The 14,267-nt window shown below is 38.4% G+C and overlaps 1 protein-coding gene across 2 annotated transcripts in view; it reads right to left on the bottom strand.

The window, feature by feature from the left end:
* Positions 1-9,654: 9,654 nt before the first annotated feature.
* Positions 9,655-14,267, bottom strand: part of SNX9 (sorting nexin 9) — a 63,284-nt gene continuing 58,671 nt past the window's right edge. For both annotated transcript variants that reach the window (XM_053974083.1, XM_053974082.1), the window contains exons 17-18: positions 13,107-13,198; positions 9,655-11,797 (exon numbers count right to left, since the gene is read on the bottom strand). In XM_053974083.1, the coding sequence (XP_053830058.1) occupies positions 11,750-11,797; positions 13,107-13,198 (140 nt within the window). In that variant the 3' untranslated portion in view covers positions 9,655-11,749. The remainder of the gene's footprint in view (positions 11,798-13,106; positions 13,199-14,267) is intronic.

The following is a 14,267-nucleotide window of genomic DNA, read 5'->3' on the forward strand; positions in this document are numbered from 1 at the left end:
CGGGCTCAGACCTGAGCTTCTGGTTCAGCAGGAGCTAAACATATGCCTGACTTTAGTATATCAGTAGCCTAAATCTCACAGCTCCTTGCTTGGGTGAATAAACTTCCTTCTCAAGTGAATAAACAGTGCAGGTTTGGCTGCTCAAGGTGGTTGGACTAGAAGCAAACTAGCTTTAGGCTCAGACTGAGTCAGGGTCTATCTGGCTGCAGCCTGTAGCTCCAGATTGCCAGAAGACTGGGCTGTGAGTTCAAGCTCTGAAGGTATACCAGAAGTGGTTGAAAGATGCTCACTAACAGTTACTAACAGTTTTAGAAATGCTGCTAATGAAAAACTATGTTGCTGGGAGGTCAGTGGAATTTCTCACCTCCTCTTCTACCTATACTTTAATTCTGTGTGTGCTAAGTGAAAGAGGTCTCTGTAGAGAGGCAGATCGACTGCATTCACAGGCACTAGCTTTTTCTTATTAAGAGACTATTTTCAGTAACAGCAGCTGTTTTAAAGCTTAACATTCTTCATCCCAAAACTATGTGCAGAAGAGCAGCATTAGTCAGATGGCGTTTATTTAGGCAGTAATAGTGACCAGACAACCAGATAAAATTTTTATTCTTTCTTCCAGACTGACATGCTTATGATTAGTTGTAGGTATCCCTTTCTCATGTTCAAAGGACTAGGAAGCCACAGAGTTTTCCACTGCTCCTTGCCTCATTTTCTGGAGCTCCTGATGGGAAAAACAAAATGCTTAATAAAATAGAAAATTCGAATTTAAAGCGGGCTGCTTAATATCTGCACAGGAAGAGCTGCAGCAAGTATGTTGGCAGTTTTTCTTCAGTGAGCACATGCTTCATCATCAAAAATTGTGCACATCTCTCTTGCTTATCAACAGTGAAAGCAGAGTTTATTGGTTACCCCATATCAAGGGATATAGATTTGATGAGGGAAAAGGAATGCCTTCCTTTTGTCCATGAATCAGCTATGAAGAAAACTCCAGGAAGAGGCAATCCCACATTGCCAGTTATGGCATTTCAGCAGTACATAGTGGCCATCCTTGTCACAGATGGTGTGACACTGGACTACTGGAAGAGACTGCTTGCAACAAAGTGATTCCTAACTTCATTCTTAAGTAAGAATTTCACTATTCTGTTGATGCTCCATATCTGTAAGAAGGAAAACCAGAGTTTTCATGGTTGTTCAAAACCTTTAAGTTTCATTGTCTGTTGAGATGTAACTAGACAGAGAGAAACAGATGAATACAAGAGCAGACAATGCAAGAACACAACAGAAAGCTGATTATGTTTCAGACAATGGACCTGAAAGCTAAATAATTTAAAATAATAAGCCCCACCCCCCCCGCCCTTGTATTTATAGAGTAACCAAATCATACAAAATTCAGGAAAGTCAAGGACAAAATGCAGTCAGGCAAGTGACAGCAGGACTCCATATTTTTCTGGATAATTTTGATGGTACACTCTATTTATTGTGGAAAATGTTAACTTTTGATCCCTCTTACTATGATTAATTTATAAATTAATTCTGTTAATATAAAAATCTTTAGTTATTTTGTCCTATTTGGCAATACAGAATATACTTGAAAAAACAAAGGAGCATGGAAGGTAGATTAGACCTATAATGAAGCATTTAAAAATGGGGGAGGGTGGGAAGAGAGGGCAAAGAGAATGGCATTTCCATGTTCTGTTCATAACTAATGAATGTTAATTCATTTAAAGCTTATTTAATTCTAGTTTGCCCTCAGTGGGATCAGACATTCAAGGGAGAGTATCTTTTATGAATTTTCTGTGTGTAAACATTGGTGGGAGTTGATTGAACATAATAGGACACGTTAACTGAGTTTATGTCCAGTACTGGCTATTTACAGTTGTAGTATTATATAACAGGATTTTGTTAATGAGATGAGCACATGTTCTGTGTTAACAGAAATGTATATATAAACCCAATGGAGGCATATATCTTAAAGTTCTCTCACATTCCAGTTCTGTTTTTTTCTTTCATATAAAACACAAAAGCTAAAGTGAAAGTAAAACTAAGGTGGTTTGGAATTTTTTTTTTTTTTTTTTTTTTGGTGAACAAAAGTGAATATTGGACATAAATTGTCCATTTAAAACTTTCAGATTTATTCAAGGATTTGAATGAAAAAAAAGGGTTAAAAATAGTTTTCTGTTTGGAGAACACTTCTTTAATACAATCAAATCAGCCACTTCACAACCAGTACCGCCATTCTAGAACTACTGAGAAAAGCCTTACATCTCTGGAATGAGTAGGTTAATTTCTCCAAAATCTGAAATACAATCCAGAATCTCAGAATCTCTTGGTACATCAAAATTCAGTGGGAAACATTCCCCAGGTTTAAGGTTTGGGATTTGTTTGTTGCATCTATCTTAAGATACAGACTTCCTAGTTCATGCCTTTGATAATGGACTACTGGTTGTATGCCAGATACTAACCCACATAGCAAAGAGTCATTCAGTCACTGTCTAAAAAGGAGCACAAAATGTCTTGCATGCATAGATTCGCTCTTCTGTGATCAAATGTTCAACATTTTTTCCATTTGAGTTGTTTCCAGTACAGCATATGTGGTGCTTTTAAAATGAAGTTAGGCTTCTTTCTCTCGTTTCATTTTATAAACAGATGCTTTGTGGTATTATGCCTCCCCATGCTTTAGAAAGCCCTGTCCATTAATTTTAAGTTTTACCAGGGGTTTCAGACCAAAGAGCAAGGGGAGCAAGAGGCAGTGTAATAACATATTCCTATGAAGGAAGAGAACATATTTGTTTACCTGAAAGACTGGGGGTTTGGTTTTTTTTCAACTGCTTTTTGTAAAGTTTGAATGGCATTGGGCAATAAATCTCAGGTGTTCCTCTGCTTCTCAGCAGCTTTATGGCAAGATAACTTAGTCTGAATAGTTTGAAAAGACAGTGAATGTGAACTAGTTCAAATCAGAGTAGTTAATGGAGTTCCTCGGTATACCAGCAGTGTTGAACTGGAGAAGGTTAAATAAAAACTAAAACGGTAAAATAGAGCAAACTGGCTAAGAAGTCAAGCTATTTCACAGCCCCATTTATGGTGAAGGCAGAGTGAATAGCATATGTTTTTCTTGAAAGGAAAGAAGGACTGCAGAATGAGGTGTTACCTCTGTCAGTGCTGCTTTAAAGGGGTAGCTGACAAAGCACAGTGTGTGAATGAGGGGAACAGACCAGAAAAGAGAACTGAGGGAATACCAAGGTTCAAAGTTATTTGAACAAACATTTTGGTATGTAACATTTTTCCTAATGCACCAGTTAAATCCACAGACTATGTGTATGTGCAAGTAAACATAATTTTTAAACTCATTTGCAGACTACTATTCTTTTTTTTCCACTCCAAATATGTGTGTGTCTCTGTGTGTGTTTGTCAAAAGTTACCTGGGTGAAAGGGAGGTGAGAAACTATCTTTCTGTGTCATCTGCGCTCAATTCCTAGGACATTTCCTCACTTTCAGCCACCATTACAGTCACCCCAGTAGTACCAGCGACCCGGGGATGCTGGTGTACATGTGAAGGGGTGAGCAGAGTGTGGGCAGGCCAAAATAATATCAGCAGTTTGGTAGGGAGGGGGCATGTAGTGGAAAGACCTTGTGTGGGTTTGGCTGGAAAAGCTCAGCAAAGCTGTGGGTTTGGGAGAAAGCCAGCTCATGTCATCCCTCTGAAGCCAAGAGTAAGAGCCATTCTTCTGTCACAGACCCTGTCCACTACAGTTCACTACAGTGTGCAATGCGTTTGCTGCTGTTGTTGTTACCTCTACATCAGTAGCTCTTTAGATTGCCTTTCTTGCTGCCCTCCCATTACCCTTCCTCTTCTCTGTCACTCCCCATTTCATTCTCTGATGCTTTTTGCCCAGTTGGTCCACTGATGGTTAGATTCTGTAATTAGTGACCCTGATACCTAGAGCTACTGCAATTACTTCCCCTGTCTTTTAAAAAGGTGGGTGCAGTGACAGATTTCCTGTGCTGCTCTTACAAAGTAGCTATCTTGAATAATGTTCCCTGCATATTTTTGTGGGAATTCAGCAGAATTCTCTCTTTACTTATTTCAGAAATTTGAAATAGAATTTGTTAGGTCTTGGAGATTTATTGCAAACTACATGGAAGGGCCAGAATCAGTGCAGATCCTTTCCACATGGAAACACTGATGCAGAGAGTTCATAGTCTGCCTGAATAAAAGCAGAGATGTTCTGTGAGTTTAAAAATGCCTCTGGGAAGTCAGGTTAACTAATCTTAGTTTAATTCTAGAAGCTGCTGTTCAGAATGGATGAGTCGGGATACAACATATTGCAGAGAACTCTTTATGAGTACTTTTAAGCAACCTGCTGCTGTAAGAGGCACATCTATGCATGCTGATAGGGATGATGACATTACTTTTTGTTTATCTTCACTTGAACTAATAGCCCAATGCTGGCTATTGAGTTTAACTTAGTGGTAGCTGGAGTCCCATAGGAGAAAAATCAAAGGTATCCTGAGACAGATTTCTCAGAATGTTTCCTTACCGTGCCAGAAGTCAGCTACACTCACACTCAACACCTCCTCTCTGCCCTCATGGCCAGCAGCTGTCTGGCACAGCCTCTTTGGCAAAGCACAGGGCAGAACCACTTTGCTTTGTAAGATCTTAGCTGGCTGCAGAGGGTCAGCTGAGGTGTCATTGCATCCTGGGCCTGAGCTGGAACCAGACAGTGACAGTGCACATCTGTCCTGTCTTTCTCCTTGCTGCAGAGTTCATCACCAGACCTGTGTGTCACACACATACCCAGACCCAGCCAGGGTTCAGCAGTGGACCTGAGCTGATTCCTGTTCTCTGGCTCCACAGCAGTGAGAAACAGCCCAGGGCCTAGCTGCAGGTGTCTGCTTCAGCTGCCTTGTGAACACCCAATACAATGTTCACTTGTGGGTTGGGTTTTGGGCATTTTTCCCATGTAACAAAAAATCCCCTTCAGGAAGGGCTGTTTTATTTTACTATTTAAAAATGGCTTAAGACCACTAGTAATTTTTATTAGATTTTAACACTAGATAATTACAATATGAACTACTTGCTCAGAGGGGAGCTGTGCCAGACAGCACCTACAAACAACTTTCCTGAACTCTGTTCTTACTCTAGGAGCAGTCCCTCAATCCCCTGTGAAACCACTGCAGTCCCTGCAAGTTGCCCTTTTTCAGTGATAATTTTACAGCACATTCCAATAGATCCCAAATCCTGCAGCCATCCTGCAGACTTCTTTTGTAGTATAGCAGTCTGGGGATAGCAACATCCTCTTACTGATTGTGAATTTGGTTTAAATTTAGAAGACTTTCATGAACAGTTGCATTGTGGATTTACTTGTTTGGGAGGCTTTTTTGGATGTTGTTTCCTTTCTGCCAAGTATTAAGACTGTGGCTGTAAGTAACAGATAGACTGACACAAGTTGTTATCCCAGTAAAGTTTATCTGTTGCCAAAGAGCAATAAAACATAAATAAAATAAAGCATAAACATGCTCAAAGCAGGGAAGAAGTGTTCTAGACCTACCTCCTTCCCAAAGGTTTGGAAAAAAGTCCTTGCTTTAAATTTGGTAGGTCCAATTTGTAACCAAGTAGAAAAATGTCACTACTTAAACAGGAAAGACACATGAAGAGTTTTCTTACTCCTTGGTTTTCTCTGCTGGCATAACCAGTCTGGAATGGTGCAGTCCTGGTGTGTGCAGTCAGATGGGAATCTTCTGGGGCAGTGTGTCAAGCTCAGCAAATCCATCCCAGCAGCAAGCAGCCTGGTTTATATTTTCCTACTATATTGCAACAGATGCTATGTTTAAGTTTTCACTTCTATTGCAGCTGTTGAATTTTTAAACAAAATCTTTACTGAGCTTAAAAATACGACTCAACTAGTCAGGAACTAGTCAACAGTTAGAAAAATGACCCTCACCCCTGTTTGGCCCTTACTTTTGAGGCAGCTTTTCCTTTTGCAAGAGTTTAACTTGATGAGTTACTGGATATACTAAACATGACAAGATTCTGTGTTTGGCGTGGAATTTGATTAAAGATAATAAAATATAGATAGATGAACTTCGGATAAACAGTGTCACTCTCTCATTTTGGGCTTTGTTTCCAGCTTGTCATTGGACATTATAGTGACATGTTTAAAAACCCCAACCAAACACAAAGTTTGGATTCTCATATAAGAATTTTAAGGGATTTAAGAAATGTCAGTAGTTATTTCAGATTTGTAGTACTGCTGTGAGTGCTGATAGTATTGAAGGGGGTGCTGTGCTTACCAAAGCCCTCACAAGAGTCTTATAAAATGGCAAGAACATACCAACAATGACCCCCTCCTGCCCTACATTAGATACAGGGTCTCAGAGATGCCAACAAAGTGAATGTAGTGCAATGTATGTCAGAAGTGCAATAAATTTTGATGGGTCCAAAAAGGTATTGATGAGCAGGCAATGCACAAGGATCATATGCAAATAGGGAGATACTCTTCCTCCAAAATATGAAGCAGAAAACTGAACATGATGAAGTGATACATTTAATCTTTTCATTTAATAGGATTAAGAGATCAACTTCTATCTAGATTTACATTTATTGCAAAGAGTTTGTGTTTCTTGAACTGTATCTGAAATGGCAATATTATTTGCAAATTATTTTACATAATTATTGTTCCAAATAGTTCATACTCCTAGAAACTGCTACTACTCCTTATACCAAGGGCTATAGAATACAACAGCTAATACCTTAACAAACCTAAATATTGATATAATTACAGATTGAATGAAGGCTGATAAATATTTAGCTTTGCTATTGGAAGTACTGTTATATTTAGTATCCAGTTTCATCCACAACTGTTTGTGTTTTGTTTTTTTTTTAAACAGACTGATTTTCTTCAGATATGCTGTTATAAATGGTCACAAATAAAAGGCTTGTCTTGTCTTTCAATTTATTACTGCCCTGTTTTCAACCCCTTTATCCTCTCTTTTGGTATCAAAAGGAAGAGAGCATGTTATTTACAACCCTCATTCTATAAACTTCAGTCTGCTGTCCCACTATTTTTGTGTCTTCTGTGAGTGACCAAACTCATTCGTCATTGAGGCATCACATAATCACACAGGTGGGTGTGAGGGGATGCTCTGACAAGCAGTTTAATAGGGACAAGTCAATAACTAAGGTCAAATAACTAAAATATAACTCAAAAGAAAGCAAACCACTTTAAACTTCTTTTTAAAAAAAGTCCCCACAATCTCTCTATATTTTCCATTATTTTTTAAATCCTATTGTTTGTTATTCTTCTAAGATAACCTCTAACAAACCTCTTGGAGCTAGGAACTTAATTACAGCTTTAGAATTACATACTTTTTAGGAAAACAGTTAATCAAATATTTGGGGTTTTTGGGAATGACATTTCACAAAACTGAAAACCACTGAAGAGTAACAGTTTTAGATCGAGATCTACTGAGATTTAATTGCAACAGAAGGCAATGTGAATTAAAAGTGACCTTGAATTGACAAATGTGTGCTATGATAAGTTTATTAGCAAATATATTTTAAAAATGAATAGTTGTTGAAGATGGTAGGTATAAAATGAAAACTAAGGGTAGCAGAAGTCTCTTGTTAACAGAAAATAAGTATTACACGCAGTCTTACTTCAGCCCTGACAGAAAACTGTGACGTACAAAAATGTATTTTAACAGAATACAGCCACAGGTTAGAATAAGGGAAGAACTATATTTAGTAAAAATGATAAAGCTGGCTTCAGATAGACAGCATCAGTTCAAAGAAACTAATAAATCCTATTGTGAAGCAAACAGTTTTTAAATCTGTAAATGAGAAGAACCTAGAGTTCAGAAAGTTCAGCAGGAAGGCAGTAAGAGCTGGAATCTGAAGGAACACAAAAAAATTAGGATAGTTTTAAAAAACATCTGGCCAATCAGGAAAGATTAAAAGGCCCAGAAGATTAAAAATAGGCAAACACATTCTTTACAGGACAAGGAAATTAAGCCAGTTTAATTTCAGTATCCCAAAGATACTGCAAAATCTCAGAGTCACAACTCATGTGCAAAGAGCCATGGGAAGGAAAAAAAAAAGGGGAAAACCAGCTAATCCAAGTTGTGACTCAGATGTTCTTTAAAACAGCATGGGTGTAACTGACATTGCCACGCGACAGAATGGGCAGATTGGTCACCAGCCAACCAATATATTTCTAATTCTATAAGGCTGTTTTTGTTAGGGTTGTTTAGACAGGAAAAAAGTTTTATTTATGCTCAAGTGGTTACCTTAGGTGTTAGCATTAATTTTATCAGAAGAGTTATAGGAAAGTATGTGAATAAAACTACTGACCAAAGATACCCCTGCCCCTTGCCAACTAACTGGCCTCTGCCTGGCGCATGCACACGTCTTCGTGGGAAGCTCTACAAAAGGCAGAAGCAGCAGTGACAAGACACTTGCCTAGTGAATGCTTTCCTTGCTGCTGGACTGCACTTCCTGAGGCTGTGAAGGGAGTAATTTTGGCCAATCCAGACTGGCAGAGTGTCTGGTGTATGTCAAACTCAGCCACAGTACAAGAGATGCATCTTTTCCTTTGTGAGAGTTTTCTTTACAAGGCTCTTAGTCTGAATTCCTTCTAAGAGCCTGAATTAGACTAATTTTGGTAACTGTAAAATTGATGTATTATTTAATTAGGATTTACAGAATTGTGTGTATGTTATGGTAGAACTTTCTCAATTATCTTGTGACAGAAAACAGGAATTGCTCAGGAGTGTAAACATTTCCATACTCATGTAAAGTTAGGACTTATTGAAGAACTCTCTAATTGCAATCAACAGTACACCTCCAAAACCACACCCTGTAACAGAGTCTGCTGCTGCAGTCTAATCTCATGTTGGATTGCAAACAAGAAATGCAGGTATCCTTCCTCTCTGTACAGCTACGTTTTTATTTTTTAAAAATGGATGTAGTTGCAGTAACGGAATAAGCAATTAAAGTATGAAGTTACACCCAACAGCTTGGGCAGTTGATGTCTTTTTTGAAGTCACTGGGCTAATGCCAGTGTTTGGCTCTCCCTGGAAGGAAAACATAAGCCAGGAAATAGTAGTAGGACTTATTGATGCTGCAGACACTAATTATTCAGCTATGACAAACAAAACACAGGACAGCAGTGCTCAAGCCTTGCCCTAACTTGCTATTTCTGTTTTATGACTACATTTTTAGTGTGCACATTTTCTGTGGCCCCCAACTCATGCTATTAAACGATGCCACTATTCATGTCTAATTTAAAAAACAAATATCAAAGACAATCCAATTTCTATTCTGGATAAATACCATGCTGACACAAAGCCAGGAATACACAGTAGCACTGTGCTCTACTACTTATTTGCAGTCAGGAGGGTTCCATCAACCACGAGCTGGACTGACCTGAATAAAGAAAGCTTACAACATATGCATAGCCTTTGCTGGTTTGCAGTCACTAGCACTATTATACCATCCAGTTGGGATGCCTGCTTTATGGAAGACACATGGATGTTTCCTCATTCCTCAGCTGGCCCGTGTGTAAGCTGGTGAATAGCTACAGGGAGGATTTGCCTCATACTGCACTCACCCTGTTAAAAACCAACATGATGATTTCAAAAAAAGATAAAATAGGCTGGTGGATATACATAAATATTTATTATCAGTTTAACTTCATTTTACTAGAAATCTTTAAACACTTTTTTAAACACTTTTTCTTTCTTTTTTTTTTTTTTTTTTTTTTTTTTTTTTTTTTTTTTTTTTTTTTTCCAAAATGTTGCATCTGACACAGTTGCTACTGTCATCGCTTCCCTGCACTGGGAATGCAGAGCTTACACTTAAGATTCCAAACAATCTATTCAAGATAAAGAGCTTTCAACTTTAGTGCATACGGAGCTATTTAAGGATTGGTAAAAAGAACCCCCTTCCCCCTCCCAAATGAAGAGTCTGTTACAAAGAGATTTCATTACCAAAAAGTGAATATACAAATGCTAAAAAAATGCTGGCTTGAAAAAGTGATTTCAGAATTTACTGTACATATTGTAACAATTTATTATATAAGCTGCTTCTACATGCAAGCAGATCTTACATTTGGTGTAAAACATTTATACACATTCTTTACAATTTGTACATATTTAAATGGCTGTATCAAACAACAATGCACTATGGAATTTTGGAAGCAAACTAAAATTGGGAGGAGAAAAAGACAAGGTTTACAAAAGGTGAACAAAACTCGTGACACTGAGAAGCATCTAGACTTAGGCTTAGTCTGGTTTGGTTTGGTTTCAGGTTATTCAGGCAGACCCAGTTTTTCCTTCTAGCACAGAAAAGTAACACCAATGCAAAACAGAGTAAGGCAACTATTGAACTGGCAGACTGTACCCGTCACTTAGAATGGCTTATTGGTAAAATGCCTTTTTAGTTGTTTTTTTTGGGTTTTTTTTGTTGTTTTTTTTTTTAACTAAAACATTTATTTTCTAGGCACATTCTAGTAGAAACTGCATTTTGGCTTTCCTGCTTGCCTATGGCAAGAAATGAATTACTGTACTTGGTGCCCATTGTGAACACAGTTGATGGTGGCTTTTTTTTGGTTTGATTCTGTGAAAAGCCAAGGCCTCAAATGGTATTTCAGTAGTATGGAAGAGGATACTGAGTCACTTGATAAAAGATGATGATCAAAGAACAGAATTTGTGTAATAATTAATGATCTTATTCAGTACTTTTGTCACCTTTGAGGTTGCATTAGAAGGCAACAAAAAGTTAACCTGAACCAATAGCACACCATACTACTACACGAAGACCTGAGCTTAATTGGAATTTGGGGATGTCTACTAATTGGGGTTAGATGTGGCATTGTCCCCTCTGCTGAAACACTACAAACTGTCAGAGGGGAAGCTGGCCCTGTACAGCACTGAGAAACATCAGTGCCTTATGGCATGACATTGGGGGTGTCAAAGTGCTGGTATGGAAAACTGTTTTTCACACTTTCCTGAATGGCTCATTCCTTGTTTGGACTTTGTCTTCTTACACAGTGCATAGTGAAAAAGTGAGCCTGACATAAGCTCTGAGGTGGTGCACCACAAGAACAAGATTTAGTTAGAAGGAAAAAGAAGAGAGGGAAGAATGATTTATATTTACCAGAAGTCATACTGAGAGCAGGATGCCATGGCTGCATATGGGAAGCAAAACTTAAGAACAAAGCATTCATTCAGGAGATTATCATAAACATGTGCCAGAAACATACATTAATATAATTCCTCCTGGTTACTGAATTGCTGGAGAGCTCAACTGAATATAATGAGTATTAGGTAATTTTCTTAAGTTTGTCTGCTTTCCCATTTAAAAAAAAAAGCTACAAATGCATCACTCTGGTATTGATCCACAGTTTTTGGAAGAACATCTGACAAACAAGTCTTCATGAAGTCCATGGCAACATATCAGTTTGATAATTTAGATCCATATAACTGACAGCATTACCTAGCTGGTTTTATTTAAATAATGATACAACAAATGGGAGAGCTTTCAAGACATGAGAGCCTTATTGTATGATTTAGGCTGATAAAGTAAAATTTGAAATAATACTTTCTTTTGTAACTGATTCTTGTTGGCTCGGGGTTTTTTGGGATTTTTTTTTTTTTTTTTTTTTTGCAAAGGGTAACAAGTTTTTATGAGCATTGCCCCCACATCAGAAAAGCACTTTGGAGTTGTTCTGTATTGTTGAATACTCCTTATTCTTTACATCACAGGAAAGCGGCTGAGTGCCTGCCTCAGCTTCTGTGCAATCTGAAACAAAGAAACAGAAGATATTTAATATGTAGTCACTTTACACTGTGCAGAAATATGATTGCAGGCTAAGAAATTAGGTGTTCCCCCATGCAATGAAAAACTGCAGGCATTAATGCAGATTTTGTGTATGCAGGACTCTCAAAACATTCCACTATAAAGATTTCTCATACATACACTTTCTGCCTTATTAATTTGGTACTTTCACTGCTCCAGTTGTTTTGGAGAAAACATTGTAGACAGGGCAGTTATTCTGCCTGTCTAGCACTGCACTGCACCAGAGAGCTACAGGAACAGATTTTCTAGGAAGCCCACGTCCCTGCTGAAGCAAGGCTGAAACATCAAAACAGATGCACTGTGCACTCCCCACAGTTCTCATGGTAGCCATGACCCCACATATGAACATGTACTGGGGGAGAAAGCATAGGTAGAAGAAAACTGTTGAGGCTGCAGCCAGAGGATCGAAATAGACTGGACAAGAGGCTGAATGATGGTAAGGGGCAACCTAAGCCTAACCTCACCAGATGTGTCAAGCAAAGTAACCAAAGTGACTTGATGGGGGACCTACAGTTGTCACCCTCTAAAGATAACTCTGAAGCTCCACTGGCAATTTTTACAGCTGTGAAGAGGCACCAGTTACTTATGAGACTCCTTTTAGTGATAGAAGTCAGGCTGCAGCACATTCAAACTCAAATGTTTTACCAGCATATCACATTAGATACCTTGTTCTTGGTTTATTTTAAAAAATCACAAAGGATACATGCATTAGAACACTGTTAAATGAGAACTACAGTGGTAGAGAGAGTGCTCAGATTTAAAATATTTAATGTCACCTGAAACGTTCTTGTCCCTCCTGCCCCACACTTGTATATATCAGGCTTTAAATCACAAAGGCTTCCCTTCTCACTCCCATCCTATGGGAGGAAAGTTTTGTCGAAATGTTTCATTGTTCTGTTCAGTGCAGCGAGCCTTGCTTACTACACATCAGAGAACTAAAATTCTTCATAACCCTAGTACCAGCATTTGGGGGGAAGAAAAAAGTCAAGCTATCAACAATGTGGTTTCTGAACAGTGGTTCTTAGTTCTAATGGGTTTATTGTAACAATCATGTACCTAGGACAGTATCTATAGGAAAATACTATTTTAACTCACTCCTTCAGTTTTCAGGGTTTTTTCAATTCCTTTTACAAGTTTTTGTACAATTTTTCAGATATCTGCTCTGTGGGAGCATGGATTAAACCCTGTATTTCCTATAAAAGTAGCAGCACAGTACATGCCAAACAAACACTGCTGAAGCCTTGTCCCTTACCGTTTCATAGAACTGTGCCTGCTGCTCCAGATAGAGACGAATGACGCTGTTGTAGTCATAGATCCGGTTACTGTGGAAGTGATTCATTTCAGCTGCAATCAGACCCAGGAGACAAATTATTTAACAGAAGCATTTATAATTAGGAACAGTTTCACTCAGTTCAAGTTAGTTACTCTGCAGCAAGTTCAGCGTCCAGCCCTGCCAGCAGGGGAGGACTGTTCTCATGCTTCCACAACCTGTTCTGCTTGCAGCACTCAAGTTATAGTGGAACTGTTTGTCAGATTGGTAGGGGGTCAATTACACACCAACCTGGGCACTTCTTGGACAAAGCCAGGTTCTTGTATTACAATACTCAAGTGCACAAAGATTCAATAAAAAATACAAGCGGAATTTTCTTCTACTGAGGTAACTGTTCCTTCCTGAAGGGTTTCCAACAGAATTTTGGCTTGGACATTCAGATTTCTAAGGGTATAGATATCAAGATGTAAGCCACAACTGTAAATACTTAGCTCAACAAAAAAGAACAAAAAAGATACAACCAGTAGTGTGTGACTCCTTCTTGACTTACGCTGTTTCAATAGATACCTGAGAAACAGCATTACTTGAATTTGTAACACCAATTTCTACATCTCTTCTCAGATCCCAGCTTATGGCTGAAAGAAGTTGTTAAATATATTTTAGGATATCAATGGAGGGAGAAGAAATATGCTACATTGTAAAAGTCATCCTAGAGGTCTCTTCCACAATTACCACACATACAACACAAATCCTCTTGCATCACAGTGACTAAGAGGAAGGAGATGGGGAGTTTTCTTGGTTGTTTTTAAAATCAATTTTGTGTGCTGCTCTGACTTCATCACATACTATATCGAGTACTCTTGGCTTTAAATAATCTACAAATGATGCAACCCCCTCAGTAATGAGTAATCTTATTGAAGTCAGTAACATGGTGCACTTAATGGCTTGTTATCCTGCAGGATTGAGCCTGACTCCTCATTTCGCCAGTTTTTCTAGTGCGGTGTGCTGCGCCTTCTATTTACAACACCTCTAACCTAAAGAGGAAAAAGATCATTCAAAACACATCCAGGAAATAAAGATCTTATCCAAAAGAACATGAATCTCAGCTGGGAGATGGATTATGTCTGACTAAACTAAAAGTCA

Source organism: Vidua macroura, chromosome 3 (assembly GCF_024509145.1).
Source record: "Vidua macroura isolate BioBank_ID:100142 chromosome 3, ASM2450914v1, whole genome shotgun sequence".
Lineage (NCBI taxonomy): Eukaryota > Metazoa > Chordata > Aves > Passeriformes > Viduidae > Vidua > Vidua macroura.